The sequence below is a fragment of the Genypterus blacodes genome, unplaced genomic scaffold (genome assembly GCF_046128005.1).
Source record: "Genypterus blacodes isolate CSIRO-AG114 ecotype Tasmania unplaced genomic scaffold, CSIRO-AGI_Gbla_v1 ptg000003l_1, whole genome shotgun sequence".
Classification (NCBI taxonomy): Eukaryota; Metazoa; Chordata; class Actinopteri; order Ophidiiformes; family Ophidiidae; genus Genypterus; species Genypterus blacodes.
The window spans coordinates 9,517,350-9,530,869 of NW_027466817.1; the positions used below are offsets into that span (position 1 = coordinate 9,517,350).

A 13,520-nucleotide genomic window follows, 5' to 3' on the forward strand; every position below is an offset into this window, starting at 1 on the left:
AGCTGTGATGTTTGACTCTGACCAACACATCAGACTAAATGTCTTATTACAAAACATTTTATTTCCAGGTGTGCATACTTTACTCAGCTCCTCCCACTTTGTGACATCACAAGTTAAATTGTTATTCTTGACTCTTTATACAGCAGAGTTCAAACAGTGATCAGTGTCCGTCCCCAAACATCTACGAGCCGCACATCAGGCAATCGTCTCTGTTCTTTAAGGAGCAAACCATGGCGGCCATGTTGCGCTCCTTGGTTTCCTGTTCTGAGGGCGAGGACGGCTGCTCCTCCTCCTCCTTTAGCTTCTCCTTGTTCAGGGTGAACTGGATGGGGTTGGCTGCGGGTTTGGTCCTCAAGTAGTACATCCCTGTCTTCAGGCCCTGCAGGGGGGGAGGAGCAAGGAGTGTTAGAGTCCAACATTGATAGACGATCGATAAGTGCAATGTGGTCAATAAATATATCGCATGAATACAGCAATTAAATACAAAAGGTTGTTTCTTTTCAGGCCAGTATGCTAATGATCATACTCAGCACGTTATCTCCGTTCTGAGGTTGCCTCTGGCGTTCTCTTACCTGTTTCCAGCCGTAGAAGTGCATGCTGGTCAGTTTGCCGTAGTTTGGCTCGGCGATGTGGATGTTGAGGGACTGGCTCTGGTCGATGAAGGCGCCGCGGTCTGCCGCCATCTTCAGCACCATCTTCTGGGAGATTTCCCACACGGTCTTGTAGAGCTGCTTCACATCGTCTGGAATCTCTGCGATTTCCTGAGGAAGATGAAGGAATTCTTCAAACATTTGCTTTGTCATCTTGTACCCTTGAAACTTGAATGATGCTATGAATCTTAACTAATGAAACGTCTTTAATGTGAGATGTTTGAGTGGCAGGTGAACTTACCTGGATGGAGCCGCTGTAAGCGATCAGCTTGTTCTTCATGTCCTCGTTCCACAGGCCCCTCTCCGTCAGGTCTTTGAGCAGGTGCGGGTTCACGATCTGGAACTCCCCGGACAGGACTCTGCGGGTGTAGATGTTGCTGGTGTAGGCTTCGATGGACTCATTGTTGCCCAGGATCTGAGCGGTGGAGGCTGTGGGCATGGGGGCCAGCAGCAGACTGTTCCTCACGCCGTGCTGGGCGATCTTCTCCTTCAGTGCCTTCCAGTCCCACAGGTCAGTAGGCGTCTTGTCCCACATGTCGTACTGGAGGATCCCCTTGCTGACGGGGCAGCCGGCGTACGTCTCGTAGGGTCCCAGCTCGGCAGCCAGCTCACAGCTAGCCTCCAGGGCGGCGTGGTAGATGGTCTCAAATATGTGGATGTTCAGCAGCTGAGCCTCCGGGCTTTCAAAAGGGTAACGCATCAGAATGAAGGCGTCGGCCAAACCCTGGACGCCGATTCCAATCGGCCTGTGACGCATATTTGACTTCTTGGCTTCGGGCACCGGGTAGTAGTTGACGTCAATGATCTTGTTGAGGTTTTTCACGATGACTTTGGTCACGTAGGCGAGTTTCTTAAAGTCAAAGGTCCTCTCTGCGGTGACGTACATGTTGAGGGCGATGGAGGCCAGGTTACACACGGCCACCTCGTCGTGGCTGGTGTACTCCACAATCTCCGTGCACAGGTTGCTGCTCTTGATGGTGCCCAAGTTCTGGTGGTTGCTCTTCCTGTTGCAGGCGTCTTTGTACAGCATGTACGGCGTCCCCGTCTCCGTCTGAGACTCGATGATGGCGTGCCACACCTGCTGGGCCTTCACCACCCGCTTCACCCTGCCCTCCTGCTCGTATTGGGCGTACAGCTTCTCAAACTCCTCCCCCCAGCACTCGTCCAGCCCGGGACACTCGTTGGGGCACATGAGGGACCAGTCTTGGTTGCTCTCCACCCTCTTCATGAAGAGGTCGGGGATCCACATGGCGTAGAAAAGGTCTCTGGCTCTTTGCTCCTCCTTGCCAGTGTTCTTCTTCAACTCCAAGAAGTCAAACACGTCAAAGTGCCACGGCTCCAGGTACATGGCGAAGGCTCCGGGTCTCTTGTTGCCCCCCTGGTCCACGTATCTGGCCGTGTTGTTGTACACTCTCAACATTGGGACGAGCCCGTTGGAGTTGCCGTTGGTACCGGCGATGTAGCTCCCGGTCGACCGGATGCAGCTGACCGCCACGCCAATTCCTCCGGCAGACTTGGAGATCAGCGCGCATTGCTTGAGGGTGTCATAAATGCCGTCGATGCTGTCGTCTTTCATGGCCAGCAGGAAACAGCTGGACAGTTGCGGCCTGTTGGTTCCCGCGTTGAAGAGCGTGGGGGAGGCGTGGGTGAACCATTTCTCCGACAGCAGGTTGTAGGTTTCAAGGGCGGCTTCAATATCTCTTTTGTGGATTCCAACCGCCACTCTCATCAACATGTGCTGTGGACGCTCTGCTACTTTACCATTGATCTTCAATAGGTAGGATCGCTCCAGAGTCTTGAAGCCAAAGAAGTTGTATGAGAAGTCTCTGTCGTAAATGATGGCGGAGTTGAGGCGGTCTTTGTTCTCCAGAACGATGTCTAGCGTCTCCTTGGAGATCATGGGGGAGTGTTTCTTATTCAGGGGGTTGACGTAGTTGAACAGATCCTCCTCCACCTCGCTGAACACTTTCTTCGTCTCTTTGTGGAGGTTAGAGACGGCGATCCGCGCGGCCAGGATGGCGTAGTCCGGATGCTTGGTGGTCAGAGTGGCTGCGATTTCGGCCGCCAAAGTGTCAAGCTCGATGGTGGTGACGCCATTGTACAAACCCTGGATCACCTTCATGGTGATCTGCGCCGGATCCACAAAGTCCGAGTTAAGCCCGTAGCAGAGCTTCTGAATGCGAGAGGTGATCTTGTCAAACATGACACGCTCTCCTCGTCCATCTAAAAAAACACAAAAAATACACACAATGTCTGGTTAAAAACACCAACTGTTATTTATCTGAACAAATAAGTTGAGTCGAAGAATCTGAAATTTAAGTTGATATTACTGTGTCAACCAGTTGATTGACAGGCTGAAGTTTCAAACATAGTAAGCTACTAAAGCTAACTTTAACTTGCCTCATACACCAACAAGCTACATGCAGGCAAAGCGCTACTATTGGCTAACTTCTTGTTGGCTAACGGCTACATTAAGTAAACCGGTGTGCCGTATCAGCTGGTGTCTGTGTGAGCTGGTGACTGGAGCCTGAATGCGTCAGTTACGTCAGGCGTAGACACCGGCAGGAAGTTCCCGCGAATTTCTTGTCAGTTAAAGTTTAGAATGACATTTGGAGTTTAGCGCTTGAGTAAAACTGCAGGAACAACAAAAAACAACACTTTGTAGATATTTTTTTTGGCAATTGTAATAGACGTTAATATACAAGAAGTCCATTCGGCTGGGTTTGTGTTAATAGCTTTCAATAAATGACAGGCATTCGCCGGAACTACTAAGTACGCACCTTTCGGTTATCAAAGATTTACACACTTATGAAACAATATGTTTGCGCACTATAAGAGAACTCAAATATTTTTTTATAACAAATTACTAAAATCGGCGGGTCTCTTTTGAGTAATTTCTAATAGCAAATGAGAACAGGCACTAAAATCGACGTTTAAAAAAAAAAAAAAAAAAAAAAAAAAAAAAGCACCACTTATTATGGACACTCGTTTATCCAAAACACCTGCGGGCGCTGCATCACAGTGACTAAAGCCTGTAAAACCCGACAGAACTGTTAATAAACCACCTCAGGAAGCAGATCCGTGGCTGTTTAATGACCTAATGTAGTAGTTCGCTCTCGGATGCTAACAGCATACTGTTAGCATCCGAGAGCGAACTACTGGATACATCCCGAGTTACTGTTAACAACATCAACTAAAGGAGCTCACCTCTCTTGATCACATGCATCCTGGCCGAGAGTTGATGCTTCAGTACCCCAGAGAACAATCGTCAAACGGCGGCAGCTTCTGATCCCCACAGACTCCAAATGTGCTGCTGACCGGGATTTCTGTCACAAAGTCGAGGTATAAGGCGCGAATACGTCCAGGGACCCGCTAATGAAGTACTTGTACGGAAGGCGTCACCCGTCTGAATCTTGATTTACAGAAGCATTGACCAATCACACGAAGAGATAACGCGGTGTTGCACCCGTTTGGGCCAATCAAATTTATCCGTAATCTCGGTTTCCTGTTTCGTTTGTTTTCGCGGACGAAAATGTGGCGGGATAGGAAAGTGGGTCACATAAGACGCTGCTTTGTTTGTGATATGTAAGTAGTCCAATATTGGAGACAATAATGTGTAAACACAAAGAAAGCGCGACACTTCTGAATGTTTTCGTTTCTCTTTAACTCTTAATCAAGATGGTTCGATGGATAAAGACATGGAATCTTTAACTCGGAGGTCTCATAAAATGCATCGGATTCAGCAGTGAATGAACTTGATAGCTCTATTTTATGTATGATATTTATTGATATGATAATAATTGTATTGTTCGAAGAATTTGTTGGTGCTGCACGTCACATTTCTGTCTACACTGGTGAAGGAACAGCTTTGGGTCTTCTTTTATCTCAAGAGAATTTTTTTTTCGGGACACCAATTTTCAGAACACAAAGATAGTACTAATACCTTTACCTCTCTGTTGTGTTGTAAGTTGGGTATTTCATGTATGTTGTATGTTTCAATGGTTATGAGTCCTACGCCTCCCGGCCGCGTGTAGGCAGTGTTGCACCACATAGTTGTTGTATAACTACAAGAAGAAGTCCCGCCTTGTATACATAAAGGTAAAGTCGTCGTTTGTGTGCACTGATTATCTGTCAAGGAAAGTTTATTTGACAAAGTAAAGGTAAATTAAGGAGCTGTACGCGAGATTAAGTTTTTGTATAACACAACGAGAATATATATTGTATATATATATAAAGAGAGAGAATGTACTAATGATATATATGTATAGCTGATCCAAAGCCAGGCACGCAGCCAGAGAACTGCGCTGTTTTGCAGAAATCAATCAAACTAAGAATACGGAAATATGCGCCGCTCGGGCTTCACTAAACCGAGGCTGTGTGATCGGAGTGTGCGAGAATCAAGCGACATCTGCGGATCTGCGTGTGAATCATCGCCCAGCACCCGTATGGTCCTCCAGTAAGGACACGTAGCAGTTTTGGAGACGAGACAGAGACGCGGAGACATGTCACGATCTAGCCGGCGGTTCAAGCCTTTGCAGGCGAGCAATGGCAGCGGCTCCTTCCCCGGCTGTGACCGGGTGAGGATGCCCCGAGCCCGGGTGCTGATTCTGTGCCTGCTCGGTGTGCTGCTGCTGGCGGTGATGCTGGGAGTCTACCTGTCCAACGACACAACAGCTGGACACGACAACCGCCTGCCAGCCGCCGACCTGAGCAGAGACCGGGTGAGGACACCACACCAGACACACCAGACACACCAGAGACACCAGACCAGAGCTAACACACCAGAGACACCAGACCAGAGCTAACAAACACACACACACACACACACACATCAATCACAGAGCTAAATTCCTTCTTATGATAACTAGGTCACATCAAAGACAAATGCAGCTGAAGCATAAACAGTAAACATTGACTGAGTAAGGCACAGTAACAGCAGCTGTGTTTACTCTGTCTGAGTGTACAACCCTGACAATGATGATAATGCACAAGAACAAACAATATGAATGACAGACCTTTAAACTAATGTAGACATTTGTAGCAGTGACACAAACTACAGATTATCACTTGTAATTCATCTTGTACAGTAAATGTAAGTGGTGCAGTGTAGATGGTTCAGCTGCACCTTAACCCGTTTTCTTCTGCTCTTCCTCCAACATCTATGTCTTAATCGCTAATCTCATCTCCTCCTCAGTTGTCCCACAAACCCAGTAAGGCATCTCCGGCTCAGATTCGCCGGCTGGCCTCTCAGGTGGATGGCACCCGCCTGTGGGAGACTCACCTGAGGCCCATCCTGATCCCGAGGCTCCCAGGGACGCAGGGCAGTGTGGCGGTGCAGCAGGTGTGTGTGTGTGTGTGTGTGTGTGTGTGTGTGTGTGTGTGTGTGTGTGTGTCTTTCTTGCTCTCGGTGTGCTTTTGTCCCATTTGTCCTCACGTCTCATTTATCCGCTCTGCTTCAGCACATCACCTCCACCTTGTCCTCGCTGTCTGCTGGCTGGACCCTAGACCTGGACTCGTTCCAGTCTCCGACCCCTCGCGGCCCGGTCGGCTTCACCAACATCGTGGCCACCCTGGAGCCCTCGGCCCCTCGCAGGCTGGTGCTGGCCTGCCACTACGACTCCAAGTTCCTGCCTCCAGACCCCCGGTTCCCTGGCAAAGTGTTTTTGGGGGCCAGTGACTCGGCGGTGCCCTGCGCCATGATCCTGGAGCTCGCCACTGCTCTGGACCCACAGTTGAGATCCTTCAAACAGCAGGTGTGTGTTTGTGTTGGTGCACCACTAAACAACTGCATTTGATCTGGTTTATGAGTTTAAAGCTGACTCAGACTCCATGATTTAGAGGAAATGTACGTCTGAACTCTCTGTGGTTGTTTCTCTGTGTGTCTGTAGCTCGAGATGCAACTGACAGACAAACAACCACAGAAAGTTCAGATGTAAACTGGCTGTCAAGCTTTAGGATGAAGTTCTGGTTTGCCAGTAGTCAGCAGTGACATCATGTACACGCCCAGCTGAATGCAAAGATGGAAGCAGGCGTTGCAGAGAGAGGAAGCGCTGACGGGCCAAAGTTTCTTCTCCTCTTTCTGCTTCTTTTTTGGGAATGACACAGTGAAGGTCTGAGGCGCCGGCCAGATTCATTCCCGTGGTTTTGTTTGTTCGTCTCCACGGCTCCAGTGGGGGACAGAAACTGCTGACGGGACATTTTTAGTGCAGCAGTCATCTGTACGTGGCAGTGTCTCTCCAGAGACTCTGATCCAGCACACCAGTTTAGAAAACACACACACAGAAGTGCTTACACACTGCGACAACGCTGCAGAAAAGGAAACTGGACTCCAGTGCTGATGTTCATATTTATTTGTGTCCCTCCTCTCTCCCTAGAAATTCCCAGTGTCCCTCCAGCTGTTGTTCTTTGACGGCGAGGAGGCATTTGAGCAGTGGACGGCCACGGACTCGCTGTACGGCTCCCGTCACCTCGCCGAGCGGATGGCCATCACCCCCCACCCTCCAGGCTCCACACACACCACCGCCCTGCAGGCTGTGGTGAGGAAGACTCTCCCTGTCTTTGTCTCTGTCCCTGGCTCTGTGCCATCACATTTACATTTTTATACTTTTCACCAAGGATCTCAGGATAAAAATGAGAACATTTGCATATGAAGGATTGTGGGAGAAAGAGGGAGACAGAGGGGCTGAGCTCAAAATCAGAAAGTTAATGTTTCCTCTGCTGATGTCGTTGCCTATTTAGTTTTGACACCAGGGGGCGCTGTGTACCACCTGACTCATTAACATGCTGGCTGGAACAGTACCTTAATTACATTACATTACGGTCATTTAGCAGACGCTTTTATCCAAAGCGACTTACAATAAGTGTGTTCAACAAAGGTAGATAAAAGAACTTCAGGTCACAAGAAATCGTAAGCGCATTTCCTTCCTAAACCAACAGCTAAGAGCATAACTAGAGCTAGAGTAGAAGTGCAATAAGTTAGGTACTATGATGAATGAGAAAAAACAAAAAACAAAAGGACAGATTAGAAATGAAAGATTAGAAAACAAGAGCATCAGAAGAGCTAGGACAGAGTAGGTGATGTCCTAAGAGGGAGGATCCGGGTAGTGTTTCTTGAAGAGATGGGTCTTCAGCCTACGGCGAAAGATGGGCAGCGACTCCGCTGTCCTGACATCAGTCGGAAGATCATTCCACCACTGAGGTGCCAGAACAGAGAAAAGCCGTGACCGCATCGATCGCAAGCAGGGGCCGCTGAGCGCCGGGGCAGCCAGTCGCCTGGAGGCAGCAGAGCGAAGTGGTCGGCCGGGGGTGTAGGGGCTGACCATAGCCTGGAGGTATGAAGGAGCTGTTCCTTTCACTGCCCTGTAGGCTAGCACCAGAGTTTTAAACTGGATGCGAGCAGCTACGGGGAGCCAGTGTAGAGAACGGAGAAGGCAAGTTGTGTGGGAGAACTTGGGAAGGTTGAACACCAGACGAGCAGCAGCTTTCTGGACGAGCTCCAGAGGTCTGATGGCGGAAGCCGGGGCGCCAGCAAGGAGGGAGTTGCAGTAGTCCAGGCGGGAGATGACAAGAGCCTGGATCAGCACCTGCGCTGCCTTGTCGGTGAGGAAGGGACGGATCCTCCGGATGTTGTAGAGGAGGAATCTGCAGGAACGCGTCACCGAAGCGATGTTTGCCGCGAACGACAGTTGGTCGTCCAGGGTCACACCCAGATTCCTCGCGGTCCGAGTAGACGTCACCACGGAGTCATCTATGGTGATGGCCAGGTCTCGGTGCGGGCAGCCCTTCCCTGGGAGAAACACCATCTCAGTCTTGTCCAGGTTGAGCTTCAGGTGGTGCTTCGACATCCACCCCGAGATGTCTGCCAGGCAAGCAGCGATGCGCGTCTCCACTTGGGCGTCAGAAGGAGGAAACGACAGAATCAGCTGGGTGTCATCAGCATAGCAGTGGTAGGAGAAGTTATGGGAGTGGATAACCGAACCAAGAGATGTTGTGTAGAGGGAGAAAAGAAGAGGGCCCAAGACCGAACCTTGCGGAACCCCAGTGGTGAGCCTACGTGGCTTCGAAACAGAACCTCTCAGTGTTACCTGGTAGGAGCGACCTGTCAGGTAGGACGCGAACCTTAATGTTGCACTGAATGACATAATCTCTCTCTCTCTCTCTCTCTCTCTCTCTCTCTCTCTCTCTCTCTCTCTCTCTCTCTCTCTCTCTCTCTCTCTCTCTCTCTCTCTCTCTCTCTCTCTCTCTCTCTCTCTCTCTCTCTCTCTCTCTCTCTCTCTCTCTCTCTCTCGCTCTGTCCCTTCCTAGGACCTCTTTGTGTTGTTGGACCTCCTCGGTGGTCCCAACCCTCTGATTGTGAACCACTTCGACAACACAGCACGCTGGTTTGACCGTCTGATTGCCGCAGGTAAATACTGCTATGACGTAGACATTCTCTCTCTCTCTCTCTCTCTCTGTCTCTCTCTCTGTCTCCCTCTCTGTATCCCTCTCTGTATCTCTCTCTGTATCTCTCTCTCTCCCCCCTCACCTTGCCTTTGCTGCTCACTTTTAGAGAAGAAGCTCCACCGGCAGGGTCTCTTGACCTCTCACCCCTCAGAACAGACCTACTTCAGGAAGGACATGTACCTCGGACCTGTGCAGGACGACCATCTCCCTTTCCTTCATAAAGGTGAGGGACAGTGACACACACAGACACACAGTCGTGAGACCCATGAACCCTGTGCATCATTGGTAAGAAACATAGGAAAAATGCCTGCAAACTTACTCTGAGCCTCTAACTTACTCTTCATCCTTCCCGCACACACTCAGGTGTTCCGGTGCTCCATGTGATCGCCACGCCGTTCCCACAGTTCTGGCACACGCTGCAGGACTCTGAGGAGAACATGCACAGACCCACAACAGAGAACCTCACCAAGGTCCTGGCTGTGTTCCTGTCAGAGTACCTTGGCTTCTGAACCCCCGAGCAGTAACGCCCCCCCACTGAGCCACTCCAAGGCCTGAGCTTCAGGATCTGGGTTTGGATGTAAAGGACTGGAGAGGAACGGATCCAAATGTGTAAAAGTGAAAATTGTTTACGTGATGATGCGATGGACCAAAGACTTGCACTAAAGCCACGCCCCCATGAAAGACCACAGGGCGCTGCTCCTCACGTCTGGACACACCATATGCATACAAAGAGTCTCAATTAATATATTTCTGTTAATGAACGAAAGCAAAGGCGACCTCATTCATGGTACTTGAGGTGCAGCTTGAAAAATCATGTATGTGAATTCAGAAGCACTTAGAGTGAACTGTCGTGCTTCAGTTGATGTCATAGAAGACTTGTGGTTCCTTCCAAAGCTCTTATGTGATCGCCCCTGGCTTCCCAGAAATGGATCTGGTTCTCCATGTTTTAAGGACGTTCCAAAGCTCTTATTTCAGCTCTGAGGATAGAGGAGGCTTCCTGGAGGAAACGCAGGACGGCCCAAAGTAGTAGTTTGCTCACACTCATTAAAGGTTAGAAGAAGAATTACCACAGGAGGATATTATACATTTTTACAACTACAAGAGGGTTTTTGGTTGTTTCAGTTCTCCGAAGTCGTTGTTCCTCAGTCCTTACTTTTCCTTTTCCCAGTTTTAGAGCTTTGGAATAAACCCGTCGACCTTGAATTGTGATTTAAGCAATAAGCTGTGTGAAGGTGAGCTGAGCCTGGTAAAGAGGAGAAGAGCGTGAATGTGGTTTTTTGGCTTTGCTACCTGCTGTTATTCTTCGCCTTGAGTCTGATGAATGTTAAGTCGCATCATGTAAACGGTGTGGGGGAAATGTCTGCAATAAAGTCACATGATTTTATTCTGTTTCTACTGCAATGTGGAGAAGGTTCAGGTTCCGCCCGTGTCTACAAGCTCTACATCTTCCATACTGCTGCCATGGTATCGCCCCTGCTGCGGTGGAGTGGAACCAGATTGGTGTGGACGTCTAGTGAGTGGCTTTCCAAACGGTACAAATATACAATTTATTTATTTTATTTTGTTACAGTGCACTTTTCTAGGAAGACGCAGTACAAAAAAAACAAAAAAGGAGGAGGACCTGATACGTCAGACAGAAACAACACAACATTCTCAACTAATCAATAAGTATGAAGCAATCAGCAGCTGTCCTCAGAGGAGGCCCCCAGACATGTGACGTAACGGAGGCGGCGGATGGGAAAGGGGCGGAGGGCAGCAGTAGAGGGGACACGGGCTTCCTGAAGGTGAAAGGTCATTGTCAGAGGAAGGGCAGGCCTCTCCTGGGGTTTCACCTGAGCCACCACCTGGGAAACTAAATGATGAGACCCAGTTACATATTGTGTTATGTCTTCATTTTCCACATAAGAGGGCGCTGTTAATGTGTGTAGAAGTACAAGAAAAGACTCATTGGTATTGATGTGTACATATATTTGAGTGTTGTTAGCAAAATTGGAGAGGCCCAAGAATTGACCCTTGAGGGACTCCACATGTTGGTGTCAATTGCTCACACGTCTTTGTCTCAACACGTCTAAGTCTCAACAGACACAAAGTAGTCTTTACCTTTTAAACACATTTCAACTATTCTAAAAGTTTGACTGTTTTTCAATGCTGTGATGGGACAAAATTCCAGCCTGAACACTGAACTTAGGTTAAATAAAACAAAAAAAAATCTTTACATATCATTGAACTGCTTGACAGTCCACCGCCGTTAACTAAATCTACGAGCCAAGGTCAGAAAAATGTACGTTTGACCTGTTTTGATTGGAATATATACATATAATCTCAAACAAGTTGCTAATGGACTCAAAGGTTGATGGTTGAGGTTTGGTTTCACTCCATTCATTTCTGTGATGGTTAGTTTGGTGGTGTGACTGACCGTGCAGTGAGCCCGTTAACAGTCGTCGCTCGGTCCCTCTGCCTGCGGTTCTTGAACCAGTTGCTGACCTGTGTGGTTGTCAGGCTGGTGGCTGCCGCGAGCTCCCGCTTCTCCCGCGTGGAGGGATACGGTTTGTGGTAGTACCACTCACGCAGGATCGTCCGTGACTTTTCCTGTTAGTGAGTTACAGCTTCATTAAAACACAGAAATAGCTGAAAACTTGAAAAGTAATGTTTCCTACTCGATAAAACCTTTGAGCCCAAAATCAACCAACAGTGACCACAAGGGGCACTTCTACTCCAGTTGTCAATCATGTCTCGTCTTCTCTGGTGGGAGGAGTTTGGGAGGAAATACAAAGGAAATATGAAGACGTAGCTTTAAATAGGCCAGGAGATGGTTAGCACGGCTACAAAAAACAACTAACAAGCTATGAAAGAACAGGTGCAACTTCAGGAGATAAAGTATTTTGGACATTTTCAAACTAACCTGGTCAGACCAAATGCCGAATGCTTGACTTTGCCTCTATGAGTAAATGTTGGATGTAAAGCTTTGTTCACATTCCAGGCTTTGATGCTCCATTGCAATATTTTGTTTTTTTAGTCAGATTCGATCTTTCCGTCTGGATTGTTTACATTCATGTTAGTAAATGACCTGTAGCCGACACCGGCGTGAACACATTCAACAAAAAACCTCGCACATGCACCTGCACTCACCTGAACGACAAAACACATCATTTGTTTGATATTCAAATCATGAAAAGTGAACTGCCTCGCGTCTCAGTGTTTGTTATTTACATTTGACCAGCGTACATGATCTGAGTCATCAACATTGTCGCTTCCAGTGATTTGCATGATTGCGTCCACCTGATGGTCAGCTGCTATTGTGATCGTTTTGTGACTGTAGGAATCAACTCTCGTGTGGATGTGGGTCCCTTTCAAAAACAGAATATAGGAAACAAATTGGAACAGATTTGGATTGTTGGTGTTAAGTTGTACTAAGCAACAAGGAAAATACTGATTTGTGCCGATTGATGTTGAGTCAGTTCTTGTTAGATACTAAAGCCTGCACCACAGTCTCTCCACACAGCTACACATCAATGTTGGAGAGCAGATTGCTGCCTACCTTGAAGCAGTAGCTGGTCTCCTCTCCGTCCCAGATGTTGTGCGGTAGAGGGAACTTTCTCCTGACTCTATATTTCCCCACAGCGCCCAGCGGTCGACCCCTCTGCCGCTCTGCCTCCATGTAGTGGGCCCGGAGCCAGAGCTGCTGCAGGAGCGGGTGGCTGCGGGGGGAGAAGGGGAAGCCATCCAGCAAGGCGTAGAGGTCCGAAAATCTCCCCTGGTGGAACGCCACTGCTGCCTGAGCCTTCATCACACTCTCTAACTCCCCACGACAGGAAGAAGAGGAGAGGGAAGGAGGAGGAAGGCTGTGAAGGAAGCCTGCAAGACGGTCTATGCAGCCGCTCTGCAAAAGAACCTCGCACACACAAGCGACCTGCTCTGCTGTGAAGATCATGGCCGAGGAGACGAGATGGCAGTCCAAGATGGAAATCAGACCTCCTGAGATGAAGTCCTGAGATGAAAGGCGTCTGTAAGCCTCTCCTGCTGTCGTGGAAGACCCTGGAGGCTCTAAGGGACACTGTGGGGCACCGGCCTGCCTGCAGACCAATAAGACGAAGTGAATATGCTCTTGTGTTTATCGTTGCTCATCGTGCCCCGGCAGAATTGAATCACAGGTAACCCGAGATCATGAGGGTTAGAGCAACACACCATACATCCCTCCAGCTCTTGTACAAACACACGCCTACACACACCCTCACATACACAGATGGGACGCGGGCCATTGTTCCGTCTGCCATCCAGACCAAGGTTTCAGCAGCGCAGACAGAAGAAATATTTGAATAAAATTTTCTTGCCAAATTAGGAACAAAATCTAAGACTGAGTTTTAAAGCAGTTGGAAAACATAAGAGACACATTTGTGGAATAACATGATGCTGTTATTTCCGGAACTA

The 13,520-nt window shown here is 48.7% G+C and overlaps 3 protein-coding genes across 3 annotated transcripts; 1 reads left to right on the plus strand and 2 right to left on the minus strand.

Annotated features, from left to right (window-relative positions):
• Positions 1-41: 41 nt before the first annotated feature.
• LOC142991129 (ribonucleoside-diphosphate reductase large subunit) lies at positions 42-4,039 on the minus strand. The gene is made up of 4 exons (XM_076141143.1): positions 3,858-4,039; positions 892-2,873; positions 573-761; positions 42-379 (listed from the first exon to the last, which is right to left on the minus strand). Exons 1-4 carry the CDS (start codon positions 3,874-3,876, stop codon positions 182-184), a joined length of 2,388 nt encoding a protein of 795 aa, XP_075997258.1. The 5' UTR covers positions 3,877-4,039; the 3' UTR covers positions 42-181.
• A 587-nt stretch (positions 4,040-4,626) lies between these two features.
• On the plus strand, positions 4,627-10,476 carry qpctla (glutaminyl-peptide cyclotransferase-like a). The gene is made up of 7 exons (XM_076141156.1): positions 4,627-5,371; positions 5,845-5,991; positions 6,110-6,403; positions 7,025-7,186; positions 8,955-9,054; positions 9,199-9,315; positions 9,456-10,476. Exons 1-7 carry the CDS (start codon positions 5,153-5,155, stop codon positions 9,599-9,601), a joined length of 1,185 nt encoding a protein of 394 aa, XP_075997271.1. The 5' UTR covers positions 4,627-5,152; the 3' UTR covers positions 9,602-10,476.
• Positions 10,477-10,586: 110 nt separating this feature from the next.
• six9 (SIX homeobox 9) lies at positions 10,587-13,306 on the minus strand. The gene is made up of 3 exons (XM_076141168.1): positions 12,631-13,306; positions 11,509-11,681; positions 10,587-10,944 (listed from the first exon to the last, which is right to left on the minus strand). Exons 1-3 carry the CDS (start codon positions 13,021-13,023, stop codon positions 10,785-10,787), a joined length of 726 nt encoding a protein of 241 aa, XP_075997283.1. The 5' UTR covers positions 13,024-13,306; the 3' UTR covers positions 10,587-10,784.
• Between the last annotated feature and the right edge of the window lie 214 nt (positions 13,307-13,520).